Source organism: Elephantulus edwardii, unplaced genomic scaffold, assembly GCF_000299155.1.
Source record: "Elephantulus edwardii isolate Elephantulus edwardi_28Jun2011 unplaced genomic scaffold, EleEdw1.0 scaffold00035, whole genome shotgun sequence".
Lineage (NCBI taxonomy): Eukaryota > Metazoa > Chordata > Mammalia > Macroscelidea > Macroscelididae > Elephantulus > Elephantulus edwardii.
The window spans coordinates 3,158,185-3,181,605 of NW_006399785.1; the positions used below are offsets into that span (position 1 = coordinate 3,158,185).

The following is a 23,421-nucleotide window of genomic DNA, read 5'->3' on the forward strand; positions in this document are numbered from 1 at the left end:
ACACACACACACACACACACACAAATGAAAGCACACTGAGAAAGCTTGTGCCATACTAGTGTAAGAAAGATCAAATGCCAAAAAATCAAATACCATCCCTGTCTTTTCTAGCCATATGACGTTTAGTAGGTTATTTAAGCTCTGTAAGTCTATTTTTCAGAAAATAAGAACAGTTACAGCTAATTCACAGGAATGTTGTGAATACTAAACTGAGGTAATAATATATAGCTAGGATTACAACAAATGCTGTTTCCATTGTGGTGGTTTTTATTAACAGCAGGGTACTTAAAATCTAGAATTTAAAGTTCTACAGACATCTGCTCCAGACATTTCCAGATAGTCATTTGATCTTGAGCACTTAATTTAGACCCTCTGACACTGTTAGTTCTACAAAACTGGGTGTTGTGAAGACTAATGATAAATCCTCATTTATGAGATTTGATTGACTATCAAACATCCCAGCATTAACTGATCAACCTCTACAAGTAACACTAGAAACTGGCCTGAAGATGGTTTCTAGTCATGTTGTATACTGCTGAGTCAGAACCAACCCATAGCTGACCCTCCGTGGGTTTTCAGAGACGGTTAATCACTTGGGAAGGGATTGCCCATCTTTTCCCCATGAAATAGCTGGTTTGAAGGTTTGAACATACTGCCTTTGAGATCACAGCAGAGCTTCTTACCACAAGGCCACTAGACCCTCTATTGAATTTCTGAGGCTGTAAATCATAATGAAGAAGGAGTCCACACCTCTCTCTCCCTCTGAGTCACTGTTGGATTTGAACCTCCGGAGATGAGATGCACAGACTTCATGTTAGCATCACAACTCACTTTGGATTGCATTATTACAGACCCTATCTGCTTTTCTTATTGTTGCCATTTGTTTAAATTTAGGTGGAGTTTATAGAGCATTGAATTACTGGCTGTAAATGCCATTCCTCTATGATAAGATACGAAAGAGTCATGAGTAAAAATGAGTCTTATGGATATACATCAGTTAAGATCCTTGTGGATATGTACCATAAGAAAGAAATGTATGTTACCTCATCAGAGCTATTCAAAAGAAAGAAGTATATAAGATGTGATTGGTGGTTGTTGTCCAAAATCCATTTACATATACAGTTACACACACACACACACACACACACACATTGTTGTTGTTGTTGTTATGTGCCATTGAGTTACCTGTGACGCATAGTGACATACAACAGCTCTGAAGCCTGTCCTGTCCTGAGCCAGCCTCACTGACTCCAGCACATGTACCCCCATTGCCCTAGTTACTGCACAAATCCATCTCATCTGGGGTCTTCCTTCAGCCTTCTGAGCATGATATCCTTCTCCAAGGATTGGTCCCTCCTGGCTACATGCTCAAAGTATGTGAGACGAAGTTTCAAAATCTTGGACTCCGAGGAAAAACTTGGTTTCACCAGCTCCAAGACAGACTTATCTGTTTTCTTGACACTCCGTGGTATGTTCAAGACTCTTCTCCAGCACCACAACTCAAAGGCATTAATGGTGTTGAATTACTCAGAGAAATACAAATATGATGATGACTGAATACCATTGGATTGTTGCATAAAAATCATTGATGATTCAGTATCAATGTTTTGTGATGGGCCTAAAAGTCATATTGTGGCTGATTAAGGAGAAGGTAAGAAAGGACCACAGTAGATATAATAAGATCTTGCAAGAGATAGGGTGAAGGAAAGCAGAGAGATTATAATAAATTTTATCATTGTTATTTTTATGTTTATTGAGAGAAAGTTTTGACAAAGTGAAGAGGAAAAAAGGATTTAAGTTTTGACTTGAACTATTTGAGTACGGTCCCTATTTTTCATCCAATGAGATATTTGATCACAAATGTCTGTACAGCCATGAAACTCAGTTTCCATATATGACCGAAATGGATAATTTTACTTCTTAATTGAGTTAATTGTCTAGTGACAAGAATCTGTGCTGCAACCCCAAAGGCACTCGGTTTGAATCCACCAGCTGCTCCATGGAAGAAGGATGGGTAGTCTCCTCCCGGGTAATTAACTGTCTCTGAAGACCTGCTGAAGGGTCAGCTATGGGTCGGTTCTAACTCGATGGTCGCAACAACAGCAGTAGAGTTAATTAAAAGTATACATGTACAATATCTGGCAGGTATTATTGCAGGAACTCTAAAAATTTGAAACACAATATTAAAATGCCCTGAGACGTGCACATGCTGTGAGCCTCATAGAGTTAACAGTCAAGAATCAGTCTTGATTAGGTTTGGAGATGTTCCTTCTTTTCAACTTCCCAAATGATGATGATTGCTGATGGTTTGGGGTACACTTTTATCACCTGTCAGCCTCATAACAATAGAAATAGCCCTTTGGCAGATAAGAGTCATTCAGGAGTGAGGTTCCAGTCAGCTGGGAAAACAAATGTTCTTATTGAATGCTGCATATTACAAATTAAATTATACTGACCCTTGGGCCCTGGAGTCTTTTGTCTCAGACTCCTGCTTCTGTAACGCTGTTCCAGTTGGAGGAACAACTCTGAGTCAGTGAGCTCTAGACTACAGTCTGGTGCAAAGGCTAAGAAGTTTATGTGCTGTTTTGTTTCACTCTAGTGCAAGGGTTGTTAGGTCTTAGGAGGTTATGCTATGATTGAAAAGACTGCTCAGAAAATGTGATTAAAATTTCCTCTCTATTTTCTGGCACTAAGTTTCTCATAACAATGACTTCAAAACACAGTGGTTCTAAAGGAAATATTTAAAGTCCACCAAGGGTTCAATATTTTCTAAAATAATTTCCCCTGGTGGAAGATAGGGTTCCTCTGAAGGCCCTTCTACTCATGGAATGAATCATTAGCAGATCTTCCAGAAGTAGCAGCAATATTGATTTGCTTGTTTATTTACTCATTTATTCATTCATCAAATAATTATTTTTTCTATGGCTTCTTATTGTAATTTAGCATATTATTGTATTTAAAGTATTGTAGTTTAGCATATTATTGTAATTAAAGCATATTGATTTATCATCCAATAATTTCTACATATTCTGATTTGTGACATTATTTACAATCCTCACAAAGTAACAGCAGCTCCCTGTGTTACCTGTTTTGTTTATTCTTTGTACAAAAAATGAGCAGAAAGAGAATGGCAGTATCCTGTAGCCACTAATTCCACAAAGCCTAACTATAATCCCCGTCACACAGTACAAACCAATTCTTATAAATTTAGATATGAACTCCATACTCCTAACCCTACTTCTACTAATCTCAGTAACAATCTTACTGATCTGCTGGGTCAGAAATTCATTGCAATGACCACATAGATCTCACTGAACCTTATTTATTATTATAGACTTCATTAGGGGAGTTAACAGCTTACAATTCAGATTGTCAGCCGGATAAAATTCCTCAATCCAGATAGCTTCTCAAGTGCTATTTGACCCTTTGCTACTACTCTCAGGTATATTCAAGTCTGACTGGAACACAAATCTCTGGTCCCAAAGGATGCATTTGCTCTCTCTGCTTCTTCCTTACTGGTAATGAAATCCCCAACTTTGCTACAAAATCTGTTCGTTTTAACTTGGTGGGATAAGAAACCTTGGCCGACAGCATAATGATTATACACACACTATTTTAAGTTCCCTCTCACTCATGTGTTAAAGGTCAAAGTTGATGGCTAGGAAAGGCATTTTGAACAACAAACCGTTGGCATACCACATCCTTCTTTTCTGTTTCTTATTGCCTTCTGGGTTCTATCCCTAGCCCAAAGCTATACTTTGGATCTTGTCTGATTGGCTGTGCTAAGCTGTGTGTACCTCCTTGGGGTTAGGCAATGATGGTGAGACTTTGTCTCACAAACTTCAAGCTTATTACAGAAAGAGGCAGTCCTTGCAAGAAGACATCATTCTTGGAAACGTGGTGGTTAAGAAAAGGTGAAGACCAAATCAATTGGCTTAACGCTGAGACTGTTAATTTTGAGAATGACTCAGAATATGCTAGGTTTTGATCTATTGTAGATAAGAGCACAATAAGTTATGGTCCACTCAATGACACCTAACAACAAGAGCCTTGTTTGGCTGAAAGTTGAGCCATAGGAGAGGAACAAGTAATTCCTCGTTAACTATATGTTCTAAAACTTGGTATTAAATCCACAGACTATGAAAGTATGTAGGACAATGCCATGGTGCACATGCTATACAAGAGGTAGACTAGAAGTACTCTCACAGAAAACCATTGGTTCTACATAATATGGTGATCTGAAAAGATGTCAGAAAGGAGATGATGTTGACATTTGACTCGGTTATAAAAACTGCATGCACTTTCCACAAGTCAAAAAAAGGAAGAAGAATATTTGTAGCTGAAGAATTTGTACTTTAAGTGATTCAAAAGAAGCTCCCATCAGGACTTTTTACCAGTGGCTGTTTGTTAGGACTTTGAGTCCCACCTAGCGATGTTCTGTGGCGTTTATTACTACGCTGGCAACTACAATAACTACAACATAATTCCGTGGATAAGCAACAATTTTGTGGAGCATTATGTTCCTTTACTCTCCCCATCAGAGTTCCCACTAAGCATTATTAGCACATTAGTTTAGATTAAACTAAGGGAAAAACTGGAAAGGTCCCCTTCCTGTTTTGTTTTATCATTTCCCCTAGAAAGCCCAGTCTGAAGTCAACTTATTTATTCATGACTGCCCGTTTTCATCTACTTTCAGCACTCTGCATGCCCTTTAAATACACAGCCCAGTTCCTTTCTCATTATTTTTTTCTTTGTTAGATCAGAGTTTTTCTTTGACCTTTACATCTTTTCACATCCTTTTCTATGATTATTTTATCCATTCAGCAACTTTTCAATATCATTATTTCCAAGGAAATTATAATATGAAAAGCACAAAGCAAATCTTTACTCTTATTTTCTGTTACTCAGTTAGACAAAATATACCATCCTATGTATTTGTCTCATAGCCATTAATGTCCTTTTCTAAACTTTTTGGATGCAGTGTATAAAACAGGCCAAGTTCCATTTGCCATCTCTTCCTTTATAAACAGACTCTCTAAGCCTTCAATGTCTCCACTGAGGCAGAGGAGTCGGCACTTCTGCTAAAATAATTACGTTTGCAATTGAAATATGAGAGTAACATATTGGCAAAGAATACTGACTGTATCACGAGGCTGCCAAATGTCATGTTCTAGGGTTGTTGGTGATTCTACTTTTCCAACTATCTTGGAAATATGTGAGCATTGTCATATGTCTGCAGTAATGGCTAGGAAGTGCAAGAAAAATAAATGTCTATCATTTTCTTGATCTGATACTACAAAGCCAAACTTCAGTGGCACAGTATGAATATTTTTGAGCACTTGGCCTTGCTTAATATGACGTTACAGTATACCAGTACTAGTGTACTGAAGCCAAGCATGGCCCAACTGCTAACAAGTCAACAATTTGAACTTATCAGCCATTCCACAGAGATAGAAAGGGCAGCCTGTCTGTTCCACAATGATTTTCAACCATGAAAAACACTATAGAGCATTTCTCAATAGTTTTACAAAATCTCTAACAACCGGAATCCACTCCATATATATATATATATCATGATTGCCAATGTGAGAATCCTTCCAGTGTGGAAAGCTCTCAGAGATCTTCAAATATTTCATTCTATTGCCCTGTGCGGTGTGTATAAGCATTGGTGTCCAACAACTCTTATTTTTCTGGTTTTCCTCTGCAGACAGCGTGGAAGATGAACTGGAAATGGCCACCGTCCGGCATCGGCCTGAGGCTCTTGAGCTTCTCGAAGCCCAGAGCAAATTTACCAAGAAAGAGCTCCAGATTCTCTACAGAGGATTTAAGAACGTAAGAACTTTCATTTTTACAGTCCTTGCACAAAGTTATGATCGGGTATTATTGTCATGACAGGAGCCCAGAATGTAGGTAGCATAGTGGAGTAGACTTGGGGGCAAGAGATTGAATAAAAATGAAAAAATTGTTTTCTTTGACTTAAAAAAAAATAAAAGTGAATTGGGGGAGAGGGGTGGGCAGGGAGAAAAGTGCAACAATGAATGAATGGAAATCCAAATTCTCTGTAAACTTTCATTAAAATAAAAAAATTAAAAAGAGACAGCATTGAAAGTTGGGAGTAAAAAAGGGAAATTACATTGTCTGTGAGATCCATGATGCACTCTTCCTATTCATTCCATAACTGGATGTGAATATAGTGGACTTGCATTTGGGCCGTGATTGGCTTCAGTACACTTGCACTGGTATACTGTAATGTCATATTAACCAAGGCCAAGTGCTCAAAAATATTCATACAATACACTCCTTGGGCTTGGCTTTTTGTTTCCTTTTTTAGTATAATGCTGTGTTTCAAAGCATTTCACTTGCCTCTCCATATTTGAACTGTAAACTAGTGTTGGTGTTGTAAAGTCTTTTAATATGAAGTGGGCTCATCAAGGAAATATACTCTTGATATGAAAAAAAAATAAATTCCTATAGTTTTTGTAATCTCCAGAAAAGCCAAGCTGACAATGAGTTCACAATGGAATCCATGTGACCAGTTGAGCTTCTTCATGGAATTAGTGTTGTTGCCAGAGTGGGCTCTGGTCCATGGCACCCCCATAATAGATGGTAGAATAAAATATTACTCAGTTATGAGCCATCTACACTATCATTAGCAAGCTCAAGTCTGTTGTTGGAGTAACAGTGTTTGTAATATCTTCCAACCTACATAGCTCATCTTCCTGTACTTTATGCAATATTCCTTTGTGACCCGTGGAATTTTCACTGGTTTGTTTTAATAAGAGATGATCAGACCTTCCTATTCTTTCTAAGTCTGAAGGCTATCCTGAACCTTGCTCATACAAGTGACCTTAACAGTGGTAAGAATACCAGGGCATGGCTTCCAGCTTCCTAGCAACGCCAATGCTACTACAGTGTATAATAAACTGACACACAGGGGGTAGTCTACTGAGTTAGACCTCTCCTAAAGGAATCACAGTGGGTCAGTGGGTGTCTATCCAGAGGGTGAGAGTGAGAGAGAGTGAGTAAGTCCAGACAATGTATTAGGGACACACTCATATTATTTATAAAAATAATAAAACAAACAAAACCCCCTCAAATTCATTGCCATCAAGTTGGAATCAACTCACAGCTAATCGTCTAGACATTTTTCACCCAAGAAGGAAATTGCCTGACTCATGATATGTAGGAGGGATTGGAAACTCAGTATGAAAGGGCATCAATTGGTAGAGACATTTCCCCACGGTTCAGTTCTTGAGTCCATATATGAAACATGAGCTCCCGTTAGAACCTCATGACATTATTTTGCTTCCTCCTGAAATCCAGCCTCTAAGAACCACTATTTCCTTAACCTTCAGATTAGAAGGCTATTCAGAATAGAAGACGGTTTTGTTTCTAAACTTCTGTTCATTCAAGCCTCTTCACATCTGACCACTTTGAGGGTTATCACTGCCCAACTTAATGCAAACCAGACAGAAAATTCAGCAGCATTTTCGGTTTGCACAACAGATCTGCTCAAACTATTTATAACTTCATCTGACTTTCAAAGTACTTTTGTAAGTTTCTATGGTGTCACTCTGGGGACTAAGGTGCATCTGATGCAGACCATGGTCTTTGCAATCACTTGTTATGCATCAGAGAGCTGGACAATGACTAGGGAGGGTAGGAGGAGAATTGATGCCTTTGAGCTGTGGTGCTGGAGACGAGTATTGAGGGTACCATGGACTGCTAGGAAAACAAACAGATTCATCCTGGAAATGGTTAAACCAGGCAGCTCCTTGGAGGCAAGGATTCTGAGGCTTCATCTAACATACTTTGGACATGTTGTAAGGAGAGACACATCATGCTTGGGAGGGTGGAGGGACAGTGCAGGCGGGGAAGGCCCTCTATAAGATGGATTGATTCAATGACTGGAGTGATCGAGTTGGGTGTGTCAGAGACAGTGCAATTGACATAGAACAGAGCAGAGTGTAGGGCTGTTGTACACAGGGCTGTTATGAGTCACAAGCAACTCAACAGCACATAACAGCAATAACAACAACTATCAAACCTGTAGCACGCAATCGTCCACCAGCTCCTAGACTACACAGGGGTTTTGCTGTATCCTGTTCTGTTCCTTTACACCACTCTTTATCCTGGACTTTCTCAGTTCCTCTCCCACATCCAGAGAACTGATATCTATTTTTACTCTGAACCTTGCTCATCTCCTGAAACTCAGGCCTTGGTGGAGTTAGGGAGGAAGATGTAAGTATAGATATAAATGGAGTTTCCCACACACATGAAAAGGATTATTGGTGGCCTACTGGCAAGAAGTTGCACTGCAATCCTGAAGGCATGAGGTTCGAGGCCACCAGGTGCTCCATGGGAGAAGGATGGGCAATTTCCTCCCATGCTATTAACTGCCTCAGAAAACTGTCAGAGCATCAGCTACATGACAGTTCTGACCCTATGCTACATTAACAACAACAGTCTAATAAGATTGTACATGTAAATAAATACACCTAGAAAATACTTAAAATCTAGGGCTGTGAAAACTAGATTATAACATTGCCAGTTATGCCCATTCTACCAAAGAGCTGCTAGCTTCAGAGAAAACAATCGTTTAAACTAACAGAGTTCTGGGTGGAGGGGGTAATATTAGGCAGTTAATGGAATAATTGGAGGTTCCAGTACACTCAATGGCACCTAGAAAGAAAAATCTCATTTAAGGAAAAGAAGTCATTGAAATTATATGCAGCACAATCTGCTGGGACACTCAAGGAGTCACCATAGATCAGAACCAGATAGCAACTTTTATTTTTTTTTAACTAATATAGTCTTTACTGACTACTGGTATTGATCCCCCCCCCCCAACTAGCTGCAAAGATGGGGAATTAGAGGTGGAAAAGAAGAGATCTTAGCCAAAAGATAATGCAAAAGAAAAATCATGAACAGAACTGTCAATGGGTTCATCTGAACAATGAACAGTCACTTCCCTTGAGATTGACAGTCTCTGAAAAACCCACTGGAGAGGCAGCTGTGAGGCTGTGAGTCTGTTCCCACTCCCTGGCAATGAGATTTGGAGCTTCTATTCAGACACATCACATTTAAGCCGGGTTTGCTCCCTCCTCCTCCCTTTTTTCACATCAGATTGTGCATGGGGTAAAAAATGGTTCCCAAAGAAAGGAGAACTCACTCCAAGCTCCCAGCAGCTCTGTCTTTTCAGCGGCTGCTCTTGTTATTATTCCCCTGCCTTGACAGTAGGGTTTCTCTGTTTGAGGTCCGACTGCGTTTTATTCTCGATGTTGCAAATCGGTGCTGTGATTGCCGCCATCATTAACCTTGGCAGGCAGCGTCTCTGCATAGCTTGTGCAAGTGGCACTTCACAAGAAATTGCCCAGGCTCTGAAGTCGCTCTGTGTCACTTCCTTTTTTTCTTCTCTGCCTAATCGCCCTCTTGTCTTTCCATTCTTGTTTTAGCCCTGTCCTTCTTTCTTGACCTTTCTCCCCTTGATCTCTCTCATCCTTCTAGAATCTCTATTTCTCCACTCCTCTTCCATCTCCATCCTCTCCCTTCCTTGCCCCTTGGTCACATCCATTCCCCTCATCTCTCGTCCTGTTTCCAGCTTCCTTCATCTTTCTCTGTGTTGCCCTTCCTTTCTATGGCTTTCTCCTGTCCTCTTTTCTTTGCCCTGTTGGACACATTTCTCTTGGCTTTGGCTGTGCCCAAAACACTCTTTGAAATTTCCAACTTCAAAATTTGCTTGAAAATTTTTTAATCAGTGTCTCTAATAGATCAAACAAGCAGGCTCTCTTCATTTTTGTTTCCTCTATCCAAGTATACAAGTCGGACAGAGGTGTCCTGCCAGATAGCCAGGCAGAGGCGAAAGTAGGTCAGCACACCCTTGTCTTACAGAGGACAGCAATCTGTACCCGCTCAGCAAACTCACGGCTCTAGCTTTCCTGAACACCAATTATCTCAAAGCCCTCAAGATCAAAAAATCATTTCCCTGGAAACAGTGTAGACATTCATTTTTAATGAAAAATTTTAAAACACTTGGTAATGTGATTAAAAGGAGAAACCATAAGCATCTTAAACGCATTACATTTGTACAAAAATGTCTCACTATGGCCAGGAATCTGTGCAAGACAAGACACCAAGGATTCCTTCCATTTTTTTTTTTTTTTTAAACTACATAGCCCTGGTGGCTCTGTGATAAGCAGTTGTGCTGCCAACCCAAAGACATGTGGTTCAAATCCACCAACTAGTCCTTAAATCACACCAAAGAAAAGGATTATATTATCTAGGATTGAAGGTTAAACCAGGTTGCTCATTGGAGGGAAGGATTCTGAGGCTCCATCTAACATACTTTGGACATGTTGTAAAGAAGGACTGGTCCTTGGAGAGGGACAACATGCTTGGGAGGGTGGAGGGTCAGCTCAGGAGGGGAAGGCCCTCTATGAGGTGGATTGATTCAGTGACTGGGGTAATTGGGATGGGTGTGTCAGAGGCAATGTGATTGGCGCAGGATTGAGCAGGGTTTAGGGCTATTGTCCATAGTTATGAGTCGCAAGTGACTCGACAGCACATAACAACAACAACAGGATTGTGTTAAGGAACAAGAATTAGACTAAACTACTAAGTATCATACCCTAGCCAAGCCAACACTTAAAACAACCATATTATTAAAATGGATGACACTGGAGGACATTAAGCTGAGTGAAATTTCTCAGTCACAAGAGGACAAATACTGCATAATGTCACTGTTGCAAAATGGGACTGACATAGGAGTTGGGGGTGGGTTTGAGAAAGATGGAATAAATTATGTATACGGCATTGAAACAGATGAGAGAGAAAACGATTTAAAAGGTATATATGATTAGGTATTATTATCATGACATGAGTCCAGAACGAAGGCTGCCTAGTGGAGTGGACTTGGGGGGAGGGATTGTATAACAATGAAAGAATTTTTCTTTTACTTTTCAAAGAGAAGATCAAACTGGAGGGGAGGAATGGGCAGGGAGAGAAGTGCAACAATGAATGAATGGAAATTGAAAATCTCTAAATTTTCATTAAAATTAATTTTTAAAAGTATACAAAAAAAAACACCCACCAACCATAACTGGCATTCTTTAACAAGATCAAAGGGTTCTCGATGTAACTTCCTTGTGACTACATCATTGATATCCTTGTTTTTTACTTATTTCTTTGATTGATTGGTTGATAAATTGGATGGGTTTATGGAGTTTTTGTCGGTTTGTGTTTTGTGTGAGTTGTTGTATATTTTGTTTTCTTCTAATTTTCATCTGGAATCAATTAATTTCTGAAATGTCACTCATAGTTCCCTACTGTGTTGCCCTCTCATGGATCTACAGGATGGTACCCTCTTTCTTCAATGTCAGGAGGACAGAGTGCCTTCCCCAAGCTTTCTATGGCAGATTCACAAAAATTTAATGAAAGAGTGGACATGTGACACTTACCTATTTTGCCATATGGCATAACGTAACCTAAGGAATAGCATACTGTTTTCTATCAATGGGATGTAAGTAACAGTTATCCAGTATTCAGCCGGAGGAGATTTGAAAGGGCGTTTTTGTTTCCATCATAGTGGTTAATAAGAATGAGAAAACTTGTGCAAAAAATAAAGCAACTGAACTTGTATTGAACATATTTAATCCTAGTTATTATCTACCAGCAGCCTAGATATTACATTAAGGATTTTTTACTAAAGGCAATGCCACATTTTTCATTGATTTATGCAGAAGTTATGATTACATCACCAAAGAGAACAGCAAAAGATGAGAGTTCTTTGATGCAGCTTTCTACTTTGCTAGAAGTGTTTGATAACCCCTGCATTAAGATCTTTAAAATAAAGAGGGAAGAAATGAATTTAAAATTGGACAAAAATTTGACAAAGTATGTTCACATGAAAGCACTGCGTTATCTTATGGTGGAAGAAAAGAAAAAAGGGTTTAACATCTATCTTCACAGGAAGGAGTGGGGTATGGCAGGTAGAACACAGAAAGGAGTTACTAATCCTATAAAGCAAATGCTTTTTTGAGAGGAGCCCTTAGAGCTAATGTAAAGGCTTTCTCCGACTGATTTTGTGACCTTTAGTAAGTTGATTCCCTCCCTGGCAGCTTCTGTTTCCCTGTCAGCAAATTAGGGATTAAGATCTTCCCTTCCAATCGCAAAGGGGTGGTGGCAGTAATAATTGGTTTTGCAGCTCTTGAAAAGGCTCAGATAAAAGATCTCCCTTAAGTGCAAAGTATTACTCAAGTACTGTAGAAGCAGGCATAAGAAGAGAGTTCAAATGGTATTTCCTCTGCTCTAGCAGTGATTTCTCAGACTTCTGGGCAGCCAGATCTTCTGAGGAGAAGGTTGTCTATAAGTCTAAGCAGGTAAACATGGCTGCTCTTCTGATTTCTAAAAACACAACTCAAGCTAACTCATTGCCATGGAAAGACTTGCAATTTTAAGACTGGAATGGTGCAACTCCTCTGTTGGGGTCAGAACGCAATTGCATTTCTAAAGCTGCGGCAGTGAAGTGATGCTCTGCTAACCCAAAGGGTTCATGTCTCAGGTAGTTAAAATGCACCAACAGCTCTGAGTTAGAAAGATAGTCTTTTTTTAAAAAAAATTTCTTTATTGAGCCTTTAATGAAAGCTTATAGACAATTTGGATTTCCATTCAATCCTAGTTGCACATTTTCCTTCTTGGCCCCTTTTGCCCCCAGTTCACCCTTTTCTTTGGAAAAAAATTATTTCATTGTATATAGACACATCCACTCCCATTCAGTCCACTTTACTATGAATCTCTTATTCTGGACTCTTGTCATGCCAGTAATAACCTAATCACATATTCCTTTTTTTTACTTTTTAAAAAATTAATTTTAATGGAAGTTTACAGAAACTTAGGATCTCCATTCATTCATTGCTGCACTTTTCTCCCTGCCCACCCCTCCTCCCCAGTTTATTCTTCTCTTTGAAAAGTAAAAGAAAAAAATCTTTCTTTGTTATACAATCCCTCCTTCCCATTCTACTCCACTATGCAGCCTTCATTCTGGACTTCTGTCATGATAATGATATCGAATCATATATCACTTTTAAACAGTTCTCTCCCTCATCTGTTTCAACGCAGTATACATTATTTATCCCCTGTTAGTTTTTCCCCAACCCCAATGTCAGTCCTGCTTTACAACAGTGGCACTATGCAATATTTGTCCTTCTGTGACTGAGATATTTCACTCAGCATAATAACTTCCAGGGTCACCCATCTTGTATAATATTTCATAAGTTGCTTATTTTTCAATGCTGCATAGTATTCCATTGTGTGAATACACCAGAGCTTCTCTATCCATTCATTTGTTGATGGGCACTTGGGTTGTTTCCAGCTCTTTGTTATTGTGAACAAAGCCGCAATAAACATGGGTGAGCATATATCTGTTTGAGTGGCAGTTATGGTTTCCTTAATTGCACTAAATTGTGCAACTCTCTGATTTCACCTCTACCTATCCTTACCACTCTGTTCCCACTCCTTGCCCTCTTAGATTCTCATTTATGGTTTAGTAATTATCCTTCTGCTTTTACAGTAACAATGTTATGCAATGTATGTTTTTATGAGACTGAGTTGGTTTCAATCAGCATAATACTGTCTCCCAATTTATGTAGTATTTTTTGAAATCATGATTCCTGAGTACGGCATAGTATTCCGTTGTGTGAATGTACCACAATTTCTCAATACCCTCAGTTGTGGCTGGGCATTTCGGTTCTTTCCAAGTTCTTGCAATGGTGAATAATGCTGCTATGAACATTGGTGTACAAATCTTGGTTTGTGTCTCAGTTCTAATATCCTTGGGGTATATTACTAGTAGTGGAATAGCTTGGTTGTGTTCCGTTTTTTGAGGCAATGCCAAGCTGCCTTCCAGAGTGGTTTGTACCATTTTACAATCCCACCAACAGTGTATGAGAGTTCCCACCTCTCCCACTTCCTCTCCAGCATTTGCTGTTTGCTGCCCTGCTAAACTTTGCCACTGCTATTGGGACTCAGGCTGTTTCCCCCCTAGTCTTTATTTCCTTAACCCTCCATAATCTGGGTGACTTTGTTGGTATCTTAAACACCACAGTACTACACACTAACAGGCTGTGAGAAAAGTATTCAAATAATTCCATTTCCCTTTTCTTATTCAGCTAACAAAGCACTTCTAAAAAAATAATCCACAAAATAAAAATGGAAATAAAAAGGGATGAGGACCTAAATGGTAACAATAGAGAAGGAGAAAAATAACAGGTTAGTATTTGTAGTTCAGGTCACGTTGAATGGATGTTTTGATGTTTTTAAGTGAACAGTGAGGGAAACTGAGGATTCAGTGTTACCTCATCAATTTTGGGGTAAGTTATTTCTACTGGAAAAACCTTCCCTGACACATCATAAAATAGGTTTTGATATTCTCAGTGATGATTTTATTATAGCATTTGTTTGGGGTTTTCTGTTTCTTTGTTTTTTCTCTTCTCTGTAAGATCCTTGAAGATAAGTACTTCACCTTCTTTACTGCAATATCCCCAGTATATCAAACAGTGCCTTGTATATGACAGTTGGTCAATAACTATTAGCTGGCAAGACTCTATGACCCCAAGCATACATGGTCAGGGATTTTCCCACATAAATTTTTTATCTTGTAAAAATGTGATTTGATTGAAGGTTTACAGTTGTTGTTGATTGCCTTCAAGTCAAGCATGATTCACAGTGACCCTGTGAACAAAAGGCCTGAAGCCCCTCTACAACTATTGACATTTATCAAAGTTCATAGAATTTCCAGAGGTAAGTTTTTTAGGAAGTGGGTGCCACTCCTGTTTACAGAGTGTGTTTCTTTTCCATTCAAATTATTTTCTCCCGGCTTCTTTATTCAATTGATTCTTCTTTCAATTTTATCTACTAAGCTTGGGGAGGGGATCAATAAAATGTATTCCCATCAAGTCTGAATTGACTCGGAGCTGACTCTCCAGTTGGTTTTCAGAGGCTGTAATTACACAGGAGGAGACTATTCATTTTTCTCCCATGGAGCTTCTGGTAGATTTGAACCAGCTGCCTTTAGGACTCTGTAGGCACAAGGCCCTACAGTCTGCTTACTGAGCTTGAAGAGTAGATAATTCCTTTTTGTAAAAAATCATTTAAAATAAATTTGAAGAACTTAAATTATTTCTGAAAAGAACAGCACATAATAGATTGACATTTTTTATTTGGTTTGTTAGTTATTTCTTAAAATATTAAAGCACTTTCATTTCTGCAAGCTTTCCCGGGACTTTAACCCAGTGGATTATTCATGACTCTCCTTGTACCACTTTTAGGTGCCATCAAGTCTAAACAAGCTTATGAACAACAGATCTGAACCTTGCCCTATCTTGTACAATCCTCATCATCTCTGACATATTTCAGCCCATCACTGTCAATCCATCTCCATGGTTTCCTCCTCTTTTGCAAACTCTCCGTCCTTCCAAGCATGATGTCCCTCTCTAAAGAATAGTCTCTCCTAGCAACATGCCTGAAATATGTGAGATGAAGCTTTGCCACCTTTGCTTCCAAGGAGCACTCTGCCTATACTTTCTCCTAGACTTATCTGTTTGTTCTTTTGGCAATTCAGGAAATATTAAGTACATCTTCTGCAACACCACAATTCAAAGGCATTCATTCCTCTTCTATCACTCCTATGCACTATCCAGCTCTCAGATGCATAGCAAGTGATTAAAAAGACTATGGCATGAATCAGGTACACGTTAGTCTTCAAACTGATATCATTGTTTCTCAATAATTTGTAGAGGTCCCTGACCTCAGACTTTCCAAATGGTTTTACTGATCTTTATGTCTTCTGAATGCTGGTACCAAGAGAGTTGATTATGAATCAAAGTAAGTTGAAGTCATTGATCATTTCAAACGTTTCTCCATCTATCATGATGTTGTCTATCAGTCCAGTGGTGAATACCTCTTTCTTCACATTGAGATGTAATCCATGTTGAAGGGTGTTGTCTTTTCTCTTCTTTGGCAAGCTCTTTAAGTTCTCCTTAATATCAGCAAGGAAGGTTGCAACATGTGCATAACATATTATATCGTTGATGAATCTTCCTCTGATCCTAATGCCACGTTCTACCTAGAGTCCAGATTGTCAAATGGCTTGTTTAGTGTACAGATTGACTACGGATTGACTAGGGATACAACCCTGATGCACAGCTTTCTCAATTCTAAACCGTGTAGTGTTCCCTTGCTGTTTGCACAGCAGCCTCTTGGTCTAGTTATACGCTTCTCATGAGAACAATTAAGTGTTCTGGGATTCCCATTCCTCTCAGTATTAGCCATATTTTGTTATTACCCACACAGTCAAATGCCTTTTTATAGTCAATAAAGCCAAATAGTTATTCTTCTGATATTCTTTGCTTTTGACCAGGATCCAACTGACATCAGCCGTAATATTTCTCATGCCAAGGCTTCTTCTAAATCTTGCTTGAACTTCTGGCAGCTACTTATTTATGTCCATAATTATGTACTGTTCTAGCAATTTTTCAATGATCTTGAGCATGATTTTGCTTGCATGTGATATTTATGATACTTTTTCAGGAATTTTTCCCACATTAAGTTGCATCCTTTTTCTTGGAAATGGTGACAAATACGGATCTCTTTTCTGGCACAAGCTGGTATGTCCAGGGCTTCATCTGTTATTTAAATCATGTCAATTGGTATCCCATTGATTCCTGGGGTCCTATTTTTTACCAATCCCTTCAGTGTAGCTTTAGCCTCTTCCTTCATTACTATTGGCTGTTCATCATTGGCTGTTCCTGAAATATTTCACTGTTGGTAGATTATTTTTCTTTTTATACACTAATTCTGTATATCCCCTCCATCTTCTTCATATATTTTCTGAATCATTCAAGGTTTACCCATACCATCTCTCAATATTGCAACTTGAGACTTGAATTTGTTTTTCCATTCTTTCAGCTTGATACGTGGCAAATGAGTTTCTTCCTGTTCATTCTCCAACTCTAGCTCTCTGCTCATTTCATTGTAATAGTTTGCTTTCTCTTTGTGGGCTTCCACTTTGAACTCATCAGCTCAGCTCTTTTACTTGAGAGTAACTTACTGTGAGAGTAAAAACTATACCATTTTTGTGTCAAATGCCAGAAAAATCACTCACAATCGACAGGTTTTAGTAGAGATCTCAAATTAAGACGGACTATGGAACAGGATTGACTATCCACTTCTTGACTATCAGACCTCCAAAAGCCCTGTGAAAAATAGAGGAATACAGATAATTATATTATTAGAGGTATAGCTAGATAGGAAGTCAATTAAAATGAAGGGAAACAGCTACAAATATCCTTTGATAGTTGGAACATGTAATGTGATTAATTATGTATTCTGGAAAACTAGAAGTTGCAAAAAAATGAAATAGAATGCATGAACATTGACATTCCAGTCATTAATGAGATGAGATGGCCCAGCAACAGTCAGTTTGAATCAGGTAGACATATGGTATATTATACTGAGAATGAAAGACAGAAGAATAACTGTGTGGCATTCAGAGTTTAAAAGACAATTTCTGGGCTAACGTAAGCTGTGAATGATAGGATACTATTTATATGCATAAGGAAAACCTAATTTATTACTATTCAAATATATATTATTTTACAGTCCTTCATATATATATATATATATATCTCAACAATTAAAGCCAAAGGGGAGAAAATTGGAAATTTTTACCAAATTTTGTAGTCCAAAATTGAGAAAACATATAATAAAGATGTGTTAATGAGAATTGGTGACTGAAATGCAAAAGTTAGAAATAATCAAGAAGGAATTGTAGTTGGAAAGTATGGATCTCATGATAGAAATCGACAGAAATGAGGCCAGAAATAGAACAACTGAATTTTATACATTCAATGATTTATTTATCATAAACACTTTAAACACACACACACACACTTTAAACATACACACACACGAGCACACACAAAAGGTGAACTTATACATGGGCCTCTCCTGAGAGATTGCATAGAGATCAGATTGACTACATCTGTGGAAGGACTCATTGGAGAAGTTCAATGTCAGCAGTCAAAACTATGCCAGGGGCTGACTGTGGAATAGACAATCAATTACTCATATGCAAATTCAAATGAACAGTGGAAAAGAATTAAAACAAGTCCACAGAACCAAATATATGATTTGTTTCAATCTCACCTGAATTTCAAAGTCATCTTACTAATAGGTGAAACATTGCATACCAATGACTGAAGACCACATGAATTGTGGAATAACATCAAGGATATCATTCATGAAGCCAGCCAAACAAAGGCAGAGGAGAAAGAAAAAAAAAACAAAATAGATGGGAGAAGAGACTCTGTTTGTTGCTCTAGGGTGTTGAGAAGCCAAACAAAGGGAAGAAATGCTGAAGTAAAAGAGCTGAAAAGAATCCCATCATCAACATTAGTTGACACTCCATTAATGTAGGGTGTACCATAGTCACTTCAGAGTAGTGTAACTATCAACGTAAACACAGACCATCATTTGTCCATCATTTTGCCAATCTATGGTGACTTCCCTGTTGCTTTGACATGGGAAGTTATGTACCAGTGAACAGGCTTCAGTGTGGCCTCCAGACTAAGACTAACTAATGGCTCTCTGCTTCTGAACTAGTAAGTCCTTGAAAACCTCCTAATTATTGTCAGGATATCGTCTCATAAGATATATGAAGAGCCCCTCAGGTTGAAAGCTTACCAGAACCTAACAAATGAAGAGAAGATGGCCCATCATGTGAACTAGGGTGATTCCTGCAATATATGTCTTGCTCTGGGCTGAACTTTGGTTTTATATCTCTATCTCTATCTCTATCTCTATCTCTATCTCTATCTCTATCTCTATCTCTATCTCTATCTCTATCTCTATCTCTATATCTCTCTCTCTCTATCTCTATCTCTATCTCTTTCTATCTCTATATCATCTCTATATCTATCTATCTATCTATCATCTCTATATCTTATCTCTATATCATCTATATCTCTATTTGTATCCTCTATAACCGAGGGACCTGCTTGCTGCAGTGTGTCAAGGACTGAAGCCTCCAATATGGATTGAGGCTCAATGTCAAGAAGACAAAGATTCTCACCACTAGGCCAATTGGCAGCATCAGGATGGATGGTGAAGAAACTGAGATTGTTCATAGCTTTAGTTTGCTTGGCTCCACAGTCAACACTCTTGGCACTAGTAGCTAGGAAACTAAAAGATGTATTTCCATGGGAATGCATGTGGATACATAATTCAAACTTGGAAAATGTACAAGATAGGAATCTAGAAAAATTGTAAGCAATTAAATGGAACATGTAAAGAGCGTCATCTTTAAGTGTTAGTGAGCTGAGGTGGACTGGCTGGTACCAGCCATTTGGAATCAATCATCTGATCCACTGTGCTAGGAATTACAAATGGATGAGCAATTGTGTAACGTTCATCATCAAAAAGAATATGTCAAGATCTGTCCTGAAGTACAATGCTGTCAATACATAGGATAATAGGTATATGCATGTAAGGAAGGCTGTCATTGGCTGATTGAACTAGTTATTCCAATAGTACAGCTATTATTAAAATATATGCACCAACCACTAAAGCCAAAGACGAAGAAACTGAGGTTTTCTACCACCTTTTTTTGTTCAGTTTCCATTGTTGGGTTACGGTGTTGGAGAAGAGTGTCGAATATCCCATGGGCTGATAAAAGAACAAACATACGTGTCTTGGAAAAAGTGTACCCATAGTGCTCCTTAGTAGTAAGGATAGTGAAATTTCATCTCATATATATGGGACATGTTTTTAGGAAAGGCTTCCTTGGAAAGGGACATTATGCTTGGAAAGGTGGTAGGAGAGAAAAAGGGAAGACCTTCAACCAGGTGGTTTGACACACAGGCTGCAGCAATGGGCTCAAGTGTGTCAGAGACGATATGGATGACACAGGTCAGGATGGGGTTCAGGTCTGTTGTCTGTTGGGTTGCTATGAGTCATACTTGATTGGACACCACCTAACAACAACAACAACACACTAGCTTTTATAGTCCTTTTGTAATTGACTTACTCAGTCTGTTAGGGACCTATGGTGTCTCTCTAGAGACTAAGGTGCATCTGATACAGGCCATTGTCTTTGCTATCACTTGTTATGCATCAGAGAGTTGGACAGTGACTAAGGAGGATAGAAGGAGAATTGATGCCTTTGAACTGTGGTGCCGGAGAAGAGTATTGAGGGTACCATGGACTGCCAAGAAAACAAACAGATTCGTCCTGGAAAGGGTGAAAGCAGGTGGCTCCCTGAAGGCAAGGATTCTGAGGCTCTGTCTAACATATTTTGCACATGTTGTAAGGAGGGACCAGTCCTTGGAGAGGGACATCGTGTTTGGGAGGGTGGAGGGACAGTGCAGGAGGGGAAAGCCCTCTATGATGTGGACTGATTCAGTGACTGGGGTAATCGGGATGGGTGTATTGGAGACGGTGCGATTGGCACAGGACAGAGCAGAGTTTGGGGCTGTTGTACATAGGGTCACTATGAGTTGCAAGCGACTCGACGGCACATAACAACAACAATAACATTCAAGCTACTTTGGGCTTGTCAAAAGAGACCAGTTCTTAGAAAAAAGGTTCCATGCCAGGAAAGGAGGAAGACCTCAATAAGAAGGATTGACACAGTGAATATCATATCAGAGATCAGGAGGAGAGTGCAGGAGAGAGGAAGGATCAAGGCAATTGTTCAGAGTTACATCAGTCATGTCCAACGTAACATCACCTAAAAACAGCCATCTTTAAGCATCATCCATGTCTTTGCAGGCATCAAGACATTGTTCTTTTTCTAACCACTGAGATGCACTGAAACCTGGAAAATATATAAGATAGAAATCTAAGAAAATTGAAAATGATCAAAAATGAAATGGAATACGTAAAGAAGGACATTCTCAAGTATTATGAGCTGGGACAGACTAGAATTGGTTGTTTTGAATCAGACAATCATCTGTTGTTTCTGTTGTTGTAATTGTTGTTGTTGAGCACCATGGAGTTGGAACGGACGCAAACCTGCCCCTCCAGTGGGTTTTCAGAGGCTGTAATCGTGTGGAGGAGATTGCTCATCCTACTTTCATAGATCAGCTGATGGATTCAAACAGTTTGCAGTCAGGATAGCAGTGTAGTTTCTTTCCACTGGCAAACTATTCCTACTATAGTTGTTGTTGTTGTTGTGTGCCATCAAGTCTCTTGCCACTCACAGTGACCCTAAGTACAACTGCACTAAACCCTACTCTATCCTGTGCCAATCTCACTGTCTCTGACACACCCATTCTGATTACCCCAGTCCCTGAATCAATCCACCTCATTGAGGGCCTTCCCCTCATATGCCGTCCCTCCACCCTCCCAAGCACAATGTCCCTCTCCAAGGACCGGTCCCTCCTTACAACATGCCCAAAGTATGTCAGGCAAAGCCCCAGAATCCTTGCCTCCAAGGAGCAGCCTGGTTTAACCCTGTCTAGGATGAGTCTGCTTGTTTTCTTGGCAGTCCATTGTATATTCAATACTCTTATGGTAGGAATGACAAATCAAAGAATGCATTTCATCTATCCATGCTTTGCTTGATGACATTCAGGCTGTTTGCAAATTTTTCCTGTTGCAAATAGTGTTGGTTAAACCCTCAAGCAGAGGTCTCTGTTTGACAACTCCTTTGAGTATATACTGAGGAGTGAAATTACCATGTCACATGATAATTCTGTTCTCAAATATTTTGAGAAACTGCCACACTGTTTTTCACAATAGCTGTTCCATTTTGCATTCCCATTAGCAAAGGATAAAGCTTCCAATTTCACCACATCCCTGCCAAAATCTGTTATTATATTTAAATTATTAAATTTGGGAATGTTGTAAGGAGGGACCAGTCCTTGGAGAGAGACATCATGCTTGGGAGGGTGGGGGGACAGCAGATGAGAGGAAGACCCTCGAAGAGACGGATAGATTCTGAGATTGAGGTAATGGGAGTAAACGTGTCAGAGACAGTGAGGCTGGCACAGGATAGAGCAGGGTTTAGGGCTCTTGTACATAGGGTCGCTAAGTCAGAAGCGACTAGATGGCACATAATATATGCACAACTATACTAGTGGGGAAACTCCAACTCATATAATTTGGGCTTGAAAGGGCGGAGGGACAGTACAGGATAGGAAGGATACAGGATAGGAAGACTCTGGATAAGGTAGACTGATCCAATAACTGGAGTTATGGGGTGAATGAGTCAGAGAATATGAGATTGGCTCAGGATAGGTCAGTTTTCATAGCTATTGTGCATAGGATCTCTATGAGTCACAAGTGACATGACAGCACATAACAACATAACAACAAAATGGGAACAAGCAGAATTTTCTAATAACTAAAGTCTTGAGTTATATTAAATATTTTTTACACAAAAGTGCACATTATTTTGAAGTAGAGACATAATGTGGTTAAATCCTCATTTTGTCTACCCTGGGGAAAGATATTTCATATTCTGTTCTTTATTTCCATGATCAGCAAAAAATTGAGTAGCAGTATCTTACAGATTGTTTGTAATGACAAAAATAGCAAATAGGAATCACAGAACACTATTGCTAACATTCACCAAAATACAGTCATCACTGAAATTATTAATATTACTATTATCAATTATCATTAATTGTATAGATACTGTGCTGTTAATCTTATTTGTGCAATTGACTAAAATTCTCTCTTAAAATACCTTATCCCCACACCAAAACATTGTTTCATATATTATATAACAGATCTCCACCTACACTGGGAAAAAAGTATAAAAAAACCAGTTCATCTGACTGTAATGTTCTTAAAGATAATGTAGGAAATGGTACAGTTCATTTTTGTTTCATTTTAATCTATCATTAGAATTACTGGGAAAACTGACATTAGAAACTGGTATTTCTAATAAGGACCCGCTCACTGAGATTTGATGAAAATCAAAAGGATGGCGGGGGGGGTGGCGAGCGGGAGGGGAAGGTATTCCTTTGAACGTGTAATGCCTTCCAGAGATGCAGGAAGTCTTTTTTAAAAAAACAACTTATCTAAAAAATCCAAAATATCAGAAGCAGCCTTATACTAAAAAACTCATTGGAATAATTTCTGCAGATTTTAAGATTATTTACCCAGAAAGAGCTTGTGAATAAGAGCAAGACTATTTCTCTTTGTATTCATAGACTCTGTTGAGACCTTCATATTCCCAGGTCTTTTCCAACATATTGCAGTCATATTCATTTTTAATATAGACTTGCATATAATAATTCATATACACTGTGTTTTATACAAAAATGCACATGTGTTGTGTTTTATGTCATTAATTACTAGCTGTCTATGCCTTTTATCACCCCATCTCTATAAATATCCATTGTAACCTTTCTGTTTCTC

The 23,421-nt window shown here is 38.9% G+C and overlaps 1 protein-coding gene across 4 annotated transcripts in view; it reads left to right on the forward strand.

Annotated features, from left to right (window-relative positions):
• KCNIP4 (Kv channel interacting protein 4) overlaps window positions 1-23,421 on the forward strand; it is an 839,530-nt gene that overhangs the window by 635,134 nt on the left and 180,975 nt on the right. For 3 of the 4 annotated variants that reach the window (XM_006884508.1, XM_006884507.1, XM_006884509.1), the window contains exon 2: window positions 5,708-5,832. In XM_006884508.1, the coding sequence (XP_006884570.1) occupies window positions 5,708-5,832 (125 nt within the window). Of the gene's footprint in view, window positions 1-5,707; window positions 5,854-23,421 lie in introns of those variants that run through there. The other variant, XM_006884510.1, reaches the window with a different exon arrangement.